The sequence below is a fragment of the Paralichthys olivaceus genome, chromosome 8 (genome assembly GCF_024713975.1).
Source record: "Paralichthys olivaceus isolate ysfri-2021 chromosome 8, ASM2471397v2, whole genome shotgun sequence".
In the NCBI taxonomy this organism is placed as follows: Eukaryota; Metazoa; Chordata; class Actinopteri; order Pleuronectiformes; family Paralichthyidae; genus Paralichthys; species Paralichthys olivaceus.
The window spans coordinates 14,710,027-14,723,373 of NC_091100.1; the positions used below are offsets into that span (position 1 = coordinate 14,710,027).

The window sequence follows — 13,347 nt, forward strand, 5'->3', positions numbered from 1 at the left end:
TGGTGGCTTTGCCTGACTTTACAGAAACGGTGGCCATTCCGAAGTGCTGACAGGAGCCACCGGGGACGAGTGTCAGGGTTTGCCACGCTCATTCCAGAGTCGGGTTTGGCGTGCTGTAAAGGGCCCCAGCCTCTAGTCTTTTGCATAGAAACAGATACGAGGGCCTGTTGGTGCCTGGTCGGGGGGGGGGGGGGCTACTGGGTCTGGTTGAGGTGGTGGAGGTGAGGAGGTTATAGCATAGCAGCTAGGCAAAGGGGAAGGGGGGACAGCCTGCGGGCAGGCGGAGCAGCTTGGAGCGACAAACACCCACACCCCTTTTTTTTCTTTTTTCTTTTTTTTTTTTTACACATCTCAAGGTACTACCTGGAAGTACTACAGAATACTGTCAAACACAAAAGCATGATAGTTAAAAAAAAAAACTAATAGACAATCAATTACGGTCTGTAGTATTGATCCTCGTTTTGCATTCAATACACAGGATGAACATACAGAGGCACCTCTGACCAAAGTGTTTCTGCATATGAACAGTGAAGGGCTAGTCAGCAGCCAGTATATTGTAGACCACTGCATGTAGACAAAAAATAAAAATAGAACACATTGGAAACAAAGTCAAATCATCCTTTTTTCAAAAAAAAAAAGAGTACACTGGCAAAAATTCCAGAAATATGACTATTACATCTTCCAGCTAAAGTGATCTTTGTGTCAAAGAACTGAGAGATGAGGGGGGAGGGCAGGATGACAGCAGGGTTGAGTGGTGGCGGGCCCCCGTTGGAGATGCTGCACGTGTGTGTGGCAAAAGCCGTGATTGGCCGAGTCTTGGAGGAGCCGCTGTCTTGCCAGGCTGAGGGATGGTCAAGTGGAGCCCGGGAGGAAGTGGGGCTGCCGCTTGACACCCAGAGGACCACAACATAGAGGCACTCAGTGGACACTCCACCTCCCCACCCCACTCGGACTCATCCACCGACCGACTGGCTTGACGGGCCAGCAGGCGTCGAGACAGCTGACGTTGCAAGTCTAGTGCCTCCAAACAGAACAAGGCGAAAACATTTGGAGTAACAGTGATATTCACTTTGATAAAGGTGAAAGAGGGGGGGATCGTAGACTGCAGTTCTTTCCCCCCAAAAGTCCAATGGTACATTTCAGTTCTGTTTCCCTTCATCCTGCTACCAGAGGAACAACGCCAGACACATTTCCAAGAAATTGATACAGTACATAAAAGAGCAGGTTTTTTTTGTTGTTTTCTATGTTTTTGCTGCTCCTTTTTTTGATTTATTGGATTGCAGTTGAAGCGATTTGCTCTTCATAAGTGCTATGATAAAACCCTTTGAATTTATAAAAGTCTTAGTCTCTTCTGTTTATACAGTACCAAACGCAAGGAACACTCGTAGGTTTACTGCATTAGGAGAAACCCCTCTTATTTGGTATTGTGCCAGATACCCAGAACCATCCAATCCCACTGTAGATTCAGTCTCTGTTGGGCGTGGCTGTGGCACGCAGAGAGGAAGTATGCATGTGTGTGCCCAGTTTCACTCTTCAGTACAGTTTTCTGCATGCACAGTTCAAAAGCTGCTTCTTCCTCTTTGCAGAGTTTTCCCAACAGTATCAGGGGGATTGGCAGCCTGGAGGGAATCCAAGTTGTGAAAAGGGGGTAAGGTGTTTATTTCTTTTTGAGTTCCAAAGTCTTTTGCTGCAATCAGCAACAATCAAAAAAAGAAAATAAAAATATAAGAGAAACCAGCTCCGGTGGACATCGAGTATGGACGGAAGAAAAGTCTATGGTGTATATTGCACAATGAACTGTCATGAAGGTGAAATTGTATAATAATTTTTCCCCAAAAAATGGCTGATCATTCAGACCACTGGGCTTCGTAACAAACTGGATAATTGAAAATTCAACAAAGCACCAGTATGTTCCAAGTTGAGGGTGACCAGAAGCATCTGGCCTCGCAGATGTCAGTGATTGGGTACCACCGGACATACGAAGGTCATGTATGAAAACAGAGACAAGGTTAACGAATAATCTTCTCTCAGCTTATATGTTGTGACAGATATCAAAAATGCGCTTGGATCTAAACCTAATAAAATAAGAACATTTAATAGCTGAGCATTTCCTTTGAAAAGACAAATTTAATTATTTAAGCTGATGATTGGTAGGGCCAGTCACATGGCCAGGCCTTCTAACTGCCCAGTGACAGAGTTGGTCACCAATTGTGTCCTATACCACTTGCTGGCTCAGAGGTGAAACTGTGCAAGATTTCAGCTATATCTTCACTTACAAAACAAACTAAAAAAGGTGCGTGGGAAGGACCTGGGCCAGAGAGCACTTAAGGCTAATATTAGTGCTGAGAAAACAATGTTAACATAACTAGTAAAGGTCTTCGAACCACATCATTGGCCATGGACATGCTGGGAATGGTCGTTTTAAGTCTTATTTTGGGATGATTTGTTTTTCTTTTTTGGAGGGAAAAGGAAAGTCTCAGATGGCAGCTTTGATTGCTTCTCCTAACAACACTTCACTCAGAATGTCATGTATACTTATGGAAAAACTAAAAATACTTAAAAGGTTTCTTTGTGTTGTGTCTCATTTCAGTTTGTTTTATATGATGCATTTCAAATATAGCAAAAGGAAAACAACTTGCCGTTTTTCCATAAAAAAAATAAACCAAATAAAAAAGAAGGATAAATGTAAAACAGAAGGAGTGGAGTCGGCAGTCTGTGGTAGGGACCCCCTTCCTTCTGGATCACAATTCACAGTTCAAAACAGTTCAAATTGATACTGATTATCGCCACATGATTTGCTTGGGTTTTACTCCTGTTCACTTTTTTTGTTTGTTTTGTATTTTTTTTTTTCCACCTCACCCACCACCGATTGGCTTACATGACACGGTGGTCGGTCGGTTAGTGTATCGTGGCATCATCCTACATGGACTCCCCACTCAGTAGATCTCCAGGCAGCAGGGTGTTGATGGAGGTAGGGCTCCCGATCACGCGGGCGTCCTCTCCGCTTGGCGGTCCCCAAAGGCTGGAGTACTGAGGCACCCCGCCCCACAGCAGATCGCCGCCGCTGGCCTTGCCGCCACCGCCGCTGCTCCACTGGCCAATCGAGTGGGACTGCACCGCTCCGCCCATTCGGTTTTGATTGGTTCCCGGGTTGGCCTGCCAGCTAGTGGTGTTTGCCGCTAGCGACTGACCTTGTGCAAAGAAGCGATTCACCTCCTCCTCGCCAGCAAACTCCGCAAGGATAGTGGTGTTACCAAGCACGCACCTGACACGGAACAAAAGAGGAAATAATTAGTCTTACGGTGAAAAGCAATACAGAAATAAGGAACTGATAATGTTTTTATGTTTTGGAAATGTCATCTTTGTGTAAAAATGGGCCAGGATACACCTGACACTTTTTTATAAACAAACTAGTGCTCATTTAGGGCTTAATTGTTCCATTATGCGTTTTCGTGCCCTGCTGTAACCACATTTGCATGTAAGTGGTAATGAAAAGTAGGTCACACATCTCATATTTTGTTTCCATGACAACCAGTACAAACCCTCAGGAAAACAAAATAAGGGGACAAATCTTAGACACTTGCAAATAAAGCATAGAGACTCCCTTGGACTGGTCGCTTCTCCTATTTCACTTGCATGACTCCAGAAATCTCTGTAATCTTACGATACAGCTGACTACAGTGTGACTTTCCCACTGACTCTCCTTGTGACTGCAGAGATACAAAAATAACATCATCTATGCTTCCCCAAAAAGATGGGTTAGGTGTTCTCTGCCACCATTGAGAAACAAAAAACTATGGATTTCTCTGTTAAAGTTACAGTGTGTAGAATTTTGTGATATCTAGTGTTGAAATTGCATGTTGCAGCTGAACACCCCTCACCTCACCCTCCTTCCAAACATGAAAAAGAACCTGTGGTAGTTTTCATAAAAACTCAAAAGATGTTTAGTTGGTCCAGTCTGGACTAATGTAAAAAACATGGCTGCCTCCTTAGAGAGGGTCCCCTTGATTTAAATATAAAATATTTAAATATAAAGGGCCTTTTCTGGGGTAAAGAAAACTACAGTTCATACAATTTAGATGAAACAAACTAGTGAAAACATCATGAGGATTATTCTACATTAAATTTCTGCCAATAGTTCCCTTTCACCTAAATCTTACACACTGGACCTTTAAAGCGCAATGACTTTTATATAAAAAAGAAAGGGGGAAGTGAAAAGCAAAACAAGTGAAAAAAAACATTTCATTTCAGCCTACTAAACCACTCTGGTTGATGAGAGAGACTTTGCTGTGTCTTACATGTGCAGAGACTTCTGGGCCTTTGCAGCCTCGTCCTTGGAGCTGTAGCGTACCACGGCGTTCCCCTGGGTCAGGTTGAGGTGGAATGTGATCAGGGGGCCGTGCTGCATGCACAGGGTCCGCAGAGTTGAACCATCAATCTGGAGCGCAGGAGAAAAATAATGTTTGTAAAAAAATGCAGTACTAATATCATTATTATTCATCAGTTATACACTAGACACTTTTCATTTTCTCTTAATTACTGTCCAACCTCTATTTTTGTCCTATATTGTTTTCTTCCTTTTTTGTTGTTGTTAAAGAAATCGAAGCCTTGTTTTTTTAAATCCCACTTCAGTCACTTTCAGAAATAAACAACACAAGCCACTCAGTCGAAGGAACAACAGGAGCAGAAAATCATGTCAGTTTCACTTTGACACAGCCATCGGAGGAATCATGACGAATCATTATTCTGTTTTTTTTTTTTTTTCGATATGACATTGATTCATGACCAGATATATCTTGGAATTCATCATATTTACATGCAAATTCTGCTCATCATACAATGTGGCTTAGATTAAACAAGAATTAGAATCACAGAATACATACTTGTGGAGTGAGATTCCTCAGCACCAGCCAGCTGCTGGTCCTGGAGGAGCTGTCAGTACTCCAGGTGGTTCCCTCTGTAAGAGAAATGAAGAGTCCGTTAATAAAACGTAACGCAAAGAGCTTTCTTTTCAAAAGCACTGAGACAAGAAGCTGATTTCATATGACAGTGCCCTTTGAATGTATCTAACTCTAAAAGGAAATTATAAATTTAAAAATGTAATTTACTTTCTAATTATGTGTATTAGATCTTTATAAGCCACCGCCACATTCTCTTTAGCAGAGCCTGGACCTCTGGGCATGAGGTCATAAGCTTTGACATGAGAGGTAACCACGATAAATTCTACCCATTGTTCTCTCTTAAAGCATCTCCTGTGACCTCGAGAAAATACACATGATCAGGTCAAAATGAGGTCACATATATATATCTTTTCTTTTTGCAGAGCCGGTAAACCTCAAGATGTCAGTTTAGCAGGGTGTGTTCAGCAAACACTGACAAGGCGAGTGCAGCGAATGCACACTCGCAGCTATCAACTACACCACACCTACACATCAACAGTAAAGTGAATGTTTGCTGAGAGTGAAGAGCATCAAAACAAGACTGATATCCGTGCTTTTACTTTAAAGGAAGCTGCCTTATATGAAAGAATTTGTTGAAAACCTTAATTTTACTAGTTATAAAGAATTTAAATTTCTCAATTTAACAAAGATTTTATCCACAAAATAGTTGTTTCTTCACATGTTAATGGACTCATATTGCTACGATAATCAACATTCTAGAAAATGTTTATCTATATAAGGAGAAACACCTCAAAATGAAACCTGAGACATTGATACATTTTATGGATATTACGCCTTAAATTGCATCTTAAAAGTCTGAAGGAATGGTGCAAGAGTTTGTAACTGAAACAGTGTCCAGTCAGTTCAACTAGATGCTTCTAAGAGAGAAAAATAAATAAGTACTCACCAGAGGCATAGGAGCTGCTCCAGCCTTGGGCCAGGCCCAGCGAGTTACCGCCCCAGGTAGAGGAGGGCTTGCTGTTGGTGAGGCCTGGCGGGGGTCTGGAAGGAGCTGCGGAGCTGCGTGGGCCCTGGGGGACTTTCCACAGCTCATGGGACAGTGAGCCTTGGCTCTGTGAGATGGGCCCTGGGGACCAGGTGGACTTCATGTCAGACAGTTTGCCTTCACACAGAGAGAGGATGAAAAGACAGGTCAGAGCACAAACTTACAGACAAATAGTTGAGCTAGAACTAAGATGTAATTGCATATATGTGTAGGATTGGAAAATGTGGCACTACATGAGGGGTAGTGTCCAAGAGTCCCTGATTTAAACTGCAATAAAAGCTAATTTTCTACTGTGCACTTAAACTGTCCCAGAACTGTGATGAGTCAAAATTTCTAAATGTCTTGAAGAGTTTTCTTGTCATTCATTTGACCTAAACCAGACATAACTAAGTGCACCCACAGAAGTTTTAGTATAAAAAATGCTTATAGGATGCTTATAAGTGTCTATGATATTACATTTTTCAAGATACATCCCCAATGACATTTATAAACAAGAACTAAAGATATTCTTTGTTGCACACAGGCACATAAAGGTGTGTACTGTAAAAAAGGCCAATCTCCAGTTTGTGTGTTCAACATACCTCCATTCCGATCCCGAAGCAGGTATCTGTTGACATCGTGGATGTTGGTGTTGATGGTGGGACCGCTGGGGACGCTACCAGGAGTCATGTTGGGGTCATTTTCAGGGTCGATGTTCTGAAGGCCCTTCCATGGGACACCTGGGCAGAACTCTATGGGCAAAAATATAAAACATGATTAGAAAAAAAACAACAACAATCTTTTAGGGACAAAGACTGCCATCACATGACTTCTTTATAGTTTCACACAATCTTAAACAGGCCTCGAAGCCACTGCTTGACTCAAAATTAAAATTGCAACTTCCCAACCCCAAGCCCTCTCAGGTTTGACTATCACAAATAATTCTCCAACTGTGGGAAGAACTGCTGGAACAGTTACACAGGAAAAGAACGAAGGATGAGAAGAAAGTAGCACTGACTATAAACCTGTATGACACTTAAATTATTTTTATTTTATCTTCTCACCTGGGGGCCAGTTAATGTTGGTTCCGTTGGTGATCTTTTCATTGGGGCTCTTACCCTGGCCCCAACTGTCAGGGGGTGCCAAGGGGCTGGTGGGGGACTCAGAGCTGGATATAAGATTGTAAGGGCTGTAGGAGACCTCTAGCTGGGGGGGCTTCCCAGGGGGCCCCAGACTGGAGGCAGCAGATATGGCACCTGGAACAAAAACAAATAACAGAGTTTCAGTTAATATACTTCCACGAAGATGATATATATTTCATGTTTTTGCACAGGTTTTACAGATTATTAGTTATGCAAGTCTCTTAAATGCATTTAGGTTCATAAACTTAAGAAAGCTTAAGAGTTAGACGTGTGACTTCAATAGTAAGATGATGCTCTGATGCCTTTTAAGGCCATTCATACATATTTCCAAACATGGAAATATGACAATGGAAACAAGTAGTGGCTGATATTATAGAAGTGTATGTGTGTTGACAGGATGTGTGGGGAAAAAAGCTGCAGATCAGAACCTAATGGTGACTTAAATGTTGATATGGAAAGTGTAGGAGTCAATAAGTCAGAGTAAGTTGGTCATTTGCTAATTTCATTTCAAATGTGTTTTTATAGACAAGTTGTTTTGTCTGAAAATAGAATTTTATAGACCATATAATAATAAGCACAATACTATAAATGTATGACTGTATGAAATCTGTATAATGAGTACATTTATCTAATATGGGATGGGAATGTATTAATAAATTAAGTAATTATTGAATGAACTTCAATAGTGTGAAATGTCATTAAAAATGTTCATATTAAACCATGTTTCATATTTGTGTGCATGCTTGTCTGTGTTTTTCTGCAACATACCATGCTTATTGAGGTTGTTCTCCATGTTTGAGGAGTTGCCAGAGTCCATGGAGTTGGAGTGTGTCCACTGGGACAGGCGGGATTGGGGCTGAGGGGGCTCCTTCAGGGACAGACCCCCAACCTCCATGCAGTTTACATTCATGTTTGGATTCAGTCCAGCTGCAGACACACACAAAACTCTCTTTTTACTTCATTCATAAAATGTAAGAGGATGATGTTATGATTTGACAAGATGCAAGAACATGTGTATCAGCAATTCTCCCAGCAACATGGCTATAGACCTTTTTAGCTGTTTGTTGGACAACAATAAATTTTTCACATCATTTATGTATGACTTATGGTTGGGCAACCGCTAGGATTTCAAAAGAAAAGTGTAACGCAAACCATATTTTGTTAAATTCACATTTATTGATCAGAAGGGACCAACAAAAGATTATTTTCAACCTGTTGCCGTCCCGATCCTAGACTTACAAAGAGGGTAGGTGCTGTAGGCATTGGGCGAAGACGGCGCCTCTTTGGTGTGCAGTGTGTCGACGAGGCCCGGAGCCTGGTGTGGGCCTGTGAAGGGGTCCAGGGTTGATTTGCCGGGGCCTCCAGCGGGGCCACCAGGGTGATGCAGACCAGAAGAGGAGGAAGAGGAGGAGGAATGAGAGGGAAGTTGCTGCTGCTTCATCAGCAGCGCTTGGTACAGCTGACGCTGGTGCTGCTGGATCTGCTGCTGCATGTTGGTGATTGTACGTGCAACCTGGGGGAGAAAAGAGAGGGATTGTCACAACAGTATATCATGGAAAGAAATGTTTGGCAATGAGGGAGAGGAAAGCAGAAGGTTAATCAAGTTATAAAGAGCCAAACACAAGCTGGGTGGAATAATAATGAGAGAAAAAAGGTTTTAGAGAAATGAAGAAAGGCAAAGCATAAGGAGAGATGATGTGGAAAGTAGGGTTATTTAAATATTAAAGGGAGAAAAAAAGCTCTTCTAACAGTTCTCATCTGAAAAGTAGGGCACTGCAAAAGAGAACAAACTCTTTGTCCTTTTTGCAAAGAACAGGTTGTTGGCTAATGTTGAAAAAGTCCCCATGCAATTAGTTTGAACAAGATTTCTCTCTGCTGTTGTTATGGCATCATGTGAAACTCACAATATCTATTGAGCAACATGGTGTTGTACCACAGTGTTTGTATGTTCTCACATGGCAACAGGCACAAAATGCATGACTTTTACAATCATACGTTTCGCAGCTGTAATGATGCAGTTGTTGACTCACTTGCTGCTCTTGTTGTCTAATGGGCCCGGAAACATTGCGCTGCGCCTGCATCATCTGCTGCTGGATTTGTAAACGCTGGTACGCCTGAATGAAGGGAATCAAAAATACAATATATTGATTAAAAAAGAAACACATGAATAGAGTGACTAATAAAAGATAGAGACAGAGTCTTGTGTTATTTTAAACCCATTAAGCTAAACTTTCAAATTTTATGTGCTTGGTTTCATTTCCTTTCCATTCAAATAAGAAAATCCTTTAAAGTCCTCAACACAAATACTCTGTTGTGTACATGACAGACGACAAACCCGGCGGGAATGTCAACTCACCATTTGCAGTTGCTGAAGTTGGTACAACAGGGTCATTTGTTGAGGGTTTATTGGTGAGGTTAAAAGTGCAGGGTTCAGACCTATGTTTTTTGCTGCAAACTGCAAGAGCTGTGCTTGGACCTGGAGGGAAGGGAAGGATGGGGAGGAAGGAATGGGAGAGGACAAGTTAGTCATTGCAAATCACATTAACTGCACAAAAACAGCTTCTGGCAAGGTAAAGCAATCACCAGTACATGTGTGCAGAGAGGAAAAGAGAAGAGACAGGATCTGCAGAGGGGTTTTACACATCCAAGAGGTTCTAACAGCAAAATGACTGTTTGCAGAAAATAAGATCTTTATTTTACAATGTATTTACTCTAATTTACTTTTGTTTTGTTACTCGTGTTAAACTGAAATGATGCTACCCATTTTGGGTTCTAGTCAACTCAAGGTGACATGAGTAAAAATAGTTGAGAATAATTATCATAAGCAAACTGTGGTTATAGTTATAAAGAACTGCTATAATGCAGCACAAATTACAGCCACTGAATTTGGTCGGTCATCGAAGAAAGATGCACTAATCAAAAATTATTATTCACAATTTGGTTGTCAAATTGTGTTCCCTGGTTAGAGGAAAACTGGTCCTCTGTGTGTTATGAACCAATGTTTACCATGTCTTACATCCAATATGTCCATTATTATGTGTTGCCATCTCTACAAACAAAACAGCCAGAGTCCATACCGTTCTAATTTCACTGATAGTAGAATGAGGGGGCGTACCTCAAGAACCTCTCAAAGATCCATCTTTTCTGAGAGCACCTTTTCTTTAAACACATTGAACAGCCTGTCTTTACTAGCACTTCTTTACCTGATCTCCCACACGCTGTCTTATACACAGATTAGTACACACTACAACCCTACAGAAACTTTTGTGTGGTCCCCAGTTGTAAGTGTCTTTTGACTGTCAAATCAGTAAATGTAATAAAATGAAGTAATGTAATGTATGTATTTACCTGAGGGGAGAGAAACTGAGGCACTTGAGCACGTAGACTAGGCTGGGAGGAGCTGAGAGGTGGCACAGGTGGCTGAGGAGGCTGCTGCTGCTGCTGCTGCTGCTGCATGGCCCGGGTTTGTGCTGCTCCACTGCTGCCAAACATTCCACTGGATATCTAAAATCAAAATAAATCAAGAATCATAATAGGCACAATGAAACTTTTATATTTTTTACATTAAACCAACAAACAGCAACACAACACCTCAGGAGTAGGGTCCAGAGTTGAGCCTCCAACTTCTTAGTACAAATTTGATGTGGTAAGTCAGTACACAAATGAGTTCACTTAAATAGAACTTAAAGTGCACTCAAAAGCTGATTAGGTCGATGATATTTTCAGCCCACACAGCAATGTCTATAAAACTCTTTCAAAGCATTTACCCTCAAGCTGTAACATCTCACAACAGATACTGAACACCAAGTGAGAGCAGACAGTTGTTTAAAACATGAAACTGTAATTATCTTTGACATTTCAAATGGCCCAAAACAATTAACCCTGTAAAAGAGTAGCTTCATCCACATTTCAGATCAAATGATGCTGGCAGAGATTGTTCAATTCAGTGCAGACACAACAGGCGTACAATGCCTTTGTTTGTGCTTCAAGGACGTGCTGCAATTTTTCTGGGCCATGGCTGCCTCTGGGGTTGATATTTGAAGAGCTCAACTATCTCATTTCAATGGGCACATCCAGCAAGGTCATATACACACATAAGTGAGCAATAGAACATTTGGGATTTGAGAGCGCATTCGAGAAGAGAGGTGTGTAAAACAAATTAAATATATCATAAGGTTTTTAGTAACATTGCATGATATAAACTTAAACCCTGCAAAGCCAATAAAATGATAGGACAAATATTGCTATTATGTATTATTGAAAACTCATACAGTCTAAATAGTTAAAGGCTTCACAGATTTACTTTTAACTGCTGAATTAGAATTTGCATTGTGCAACATTACCATGTTTTGTGTTATTGATACTGTGGCATTTTATAGTACAACTGTGTGTGTATCACTGTGTTACCTGTCTGTTGTTCAAGTTTTGCATGGCCAGCCCCGGGTTGCCTTGTCCCAGACCCTGCCCAGGAAGGCTACTGTTGGCCAGGGGGAGCTTCAGGCTGGGGGAAGGCAGAAACGGTGATGGGGAGGCGTCGTCTGACAGAATTCCATCCTGAACCAGAGCAAAATAAGTGGTTAATGGGAGAATAAATAGATAAGAAAGAAATCTAAATTACATAAATGATTAGGTATGTGAAGAAATAATTCAAGCAACAATTTGAGATGGTGTAATTCCCAACAACTCTTCTTAAACTTTCTTTGTAACACATGTCAAAACAGTCACAATGTAAAAAAATAATGAAAAACGCCCACAAAAAGGTTAGCTGATTAATATTCTTACCTTGTCGAGAAAGGAGGTGCGGTCAGAGAGGTCTTTGGAGAGTGCTGAGGGACGACACACCATGGGCTTGTTCATGCCGTTGCTGTAGTCAGACATGCCCATACCCCGCTTGTCCAGGTCCGTCTTCTTCTCCAACAGGGCGCCTGGTAGCAGAGAGTAAAATGTCAATTTCTTTTTAAAATATTAATTTAAAAAGTGATTCAGAAGCATTGTCCTTCAGATATATTAAATACTATAATTCCTGAGAAGTGTATGACTGGGTATCATTCACAGCAACATCAAAGAAGAGAGGTAGCAACAAAGTTGAATCAGGTATTCATTGATTCATGTTGATGAACTTACTCATGGCCTGGTCAAGGTTCATGTTGTTACTCTTTAAAGCCTCCTCAGCAGGGTCTCTCTGGAACACATGAATAACATGCTTACTAACTGTGGTATATTTCTCACACAAATGAACAGTTTTCTCAAGTTAATCGACTGTTATTATTGTTAGAGGATTTATTTTGCTAAAAATGTATATAAAGAGAGATCTTCCTAAAAAAAGCTTGTCAGTGCTGTGTGTGTGTCAGAACATCTTTTCTTTGTAAAGATTTTTAAATATACCGGAAAGCCCATGTCAGTGAGCTGCTTGATGAGACGATTCATGATCCAAGCCTCATCTGGCTTGTTGCCCATCTTCCCCTGACAAAACACAAGCAAAATATTTTTAATTCATTCAACCACAATAAAGTTCTTCCAAATGACTCACAATTCAAGACATTAACATCTGCCACTAAATTTATGACATAAGTCAAGGGTGTTTTCTGACCTTGCTTGGGCCTTTCTTGGGTCCATTGCCCCAAGAGTTGCAGGAGGAGCTGCTCTCCTGGGAGGTGGGGCTGTTCCACATGTCCCCATCCTCAGTATCCCATTGGCTGGTAGACATGCCCATTTCCTCTCCTCCATTTCCCCAGCCCTCTTGCATAGGTTTAGGGCCTGAGAAACGGAAATTAACCACAGTTAAAAATATTATACACATAGTTTCAGTATGTTTGGTGTTTTGAAATGCACAAAAAATGCAATTCACTATTAAATGAGCAGCAGGTAATTTTCAACTTGACCACTTGGTGCCACTGTTGCCATTTGACACTGTGTTTTTCTCCCCACCAACACATCCCTCTGCAATATCCAACATTTCAAAGCAACAGTGCAAATAACCAAGACCCGCTGAGGTGTGGAATGACTTTAATCTCAGCCACACACTAGCACTATCAATGATCTTCAGAATTGGCACAAATGGTACAGGTCTGAAGAAAATCCCTGTTTTTGTCCCCATAAGTGAAGAGCGTTGGTGCGAACACACTGGGAGTGATCATCAGTTGGTCTTTTACAGGAGTTGTTGTACCACTGGACACAATCTGAACCGCAGATGCCTACAGTAAAAATCATGCAAACAGGCTGAAGAAAAAAGGAACATTGTACCAATCTTCTAAATGCCAATTATCATAAAGAGACTTAT

General features: G+C 41.3%; 1 protein-coding gene across 5 annotated transcripts in view; it reads right to left on the bottom strand.

Annotated features, from left to right (window-relative positions):
* Window positions 1-602: 602 nt before the first annotated feature.
* The window catches only part of tnrc6c2 (trinucleotide repeat containing adaptor 6C2), a 117,095-nt gene continuing 104,350 nt past the window's right edge, over window positions 603-13,347 (bottom strand). For all 5 annotated transcript variants that reach the window (XM_069530278.1, XM_069530280.1, XM_020084200.2 and 2 more), the window contains 16 exons: window positions 12,658-12,824; window positions 12,453-12,530; window positions 12,192-12,249; window positions 11,850-11,992; window positions 11,475-11,621; window positions 10,416-10,571; window positions 9,424-9,543; window positions 9,098-9,181; window positions 8,307-8,580; window positions 7,836-7,994; window positions 6,990-7,181; window positions 6,528-6,677; window positions 5,848-6,063; window positions 4,884-4,957; window positions 4,299-4,438; window positions 603-3,265 (listed from right to left, as the gene is read on the bottom strand). In XM_069530278.1, coding sequence (XP_069386379.1) covers window positions 2,920-3,265; window positions 4,299-4,438; window positions 4,884-4,957; window positions 5,848-6,063; window positions 6,528-6,677; window positions 6,990-7,181; window positions 7,836-7,994; window positions 8,307-8,580; window positions 9,098-9,181; window positions 9,424-9,543; window positions 10,416-10,571; window positions 11,475-11,621; window positions 11,850-11,992; window positions 12,192-12,249; window positions 12,453-12,530; window positions 12,658-12,824 — 2,504 coding nt within the window. In that variant the 3' untranslated portion in view covers window positions 603-2,919. The remainder of the gene's footprint in view (window positions 3,266-4,298; window positions 4,439-4,883; window positions 4,958-5,847; window positions 6,064-6,527; window positions 6,678-6,989; window positions 7,182-7,835; window positions 7,995-8,306; window positions 8,581-9,097; window positions 9,182-9,423; window positions 9,544-10,415; window positions 10,572-11,474; window positions 11,622-11,849; window positions 11,993-12,191; window positions 12,250-12,452; window positions 12,531-12,657; window positions 12,825-13,347) is intronic.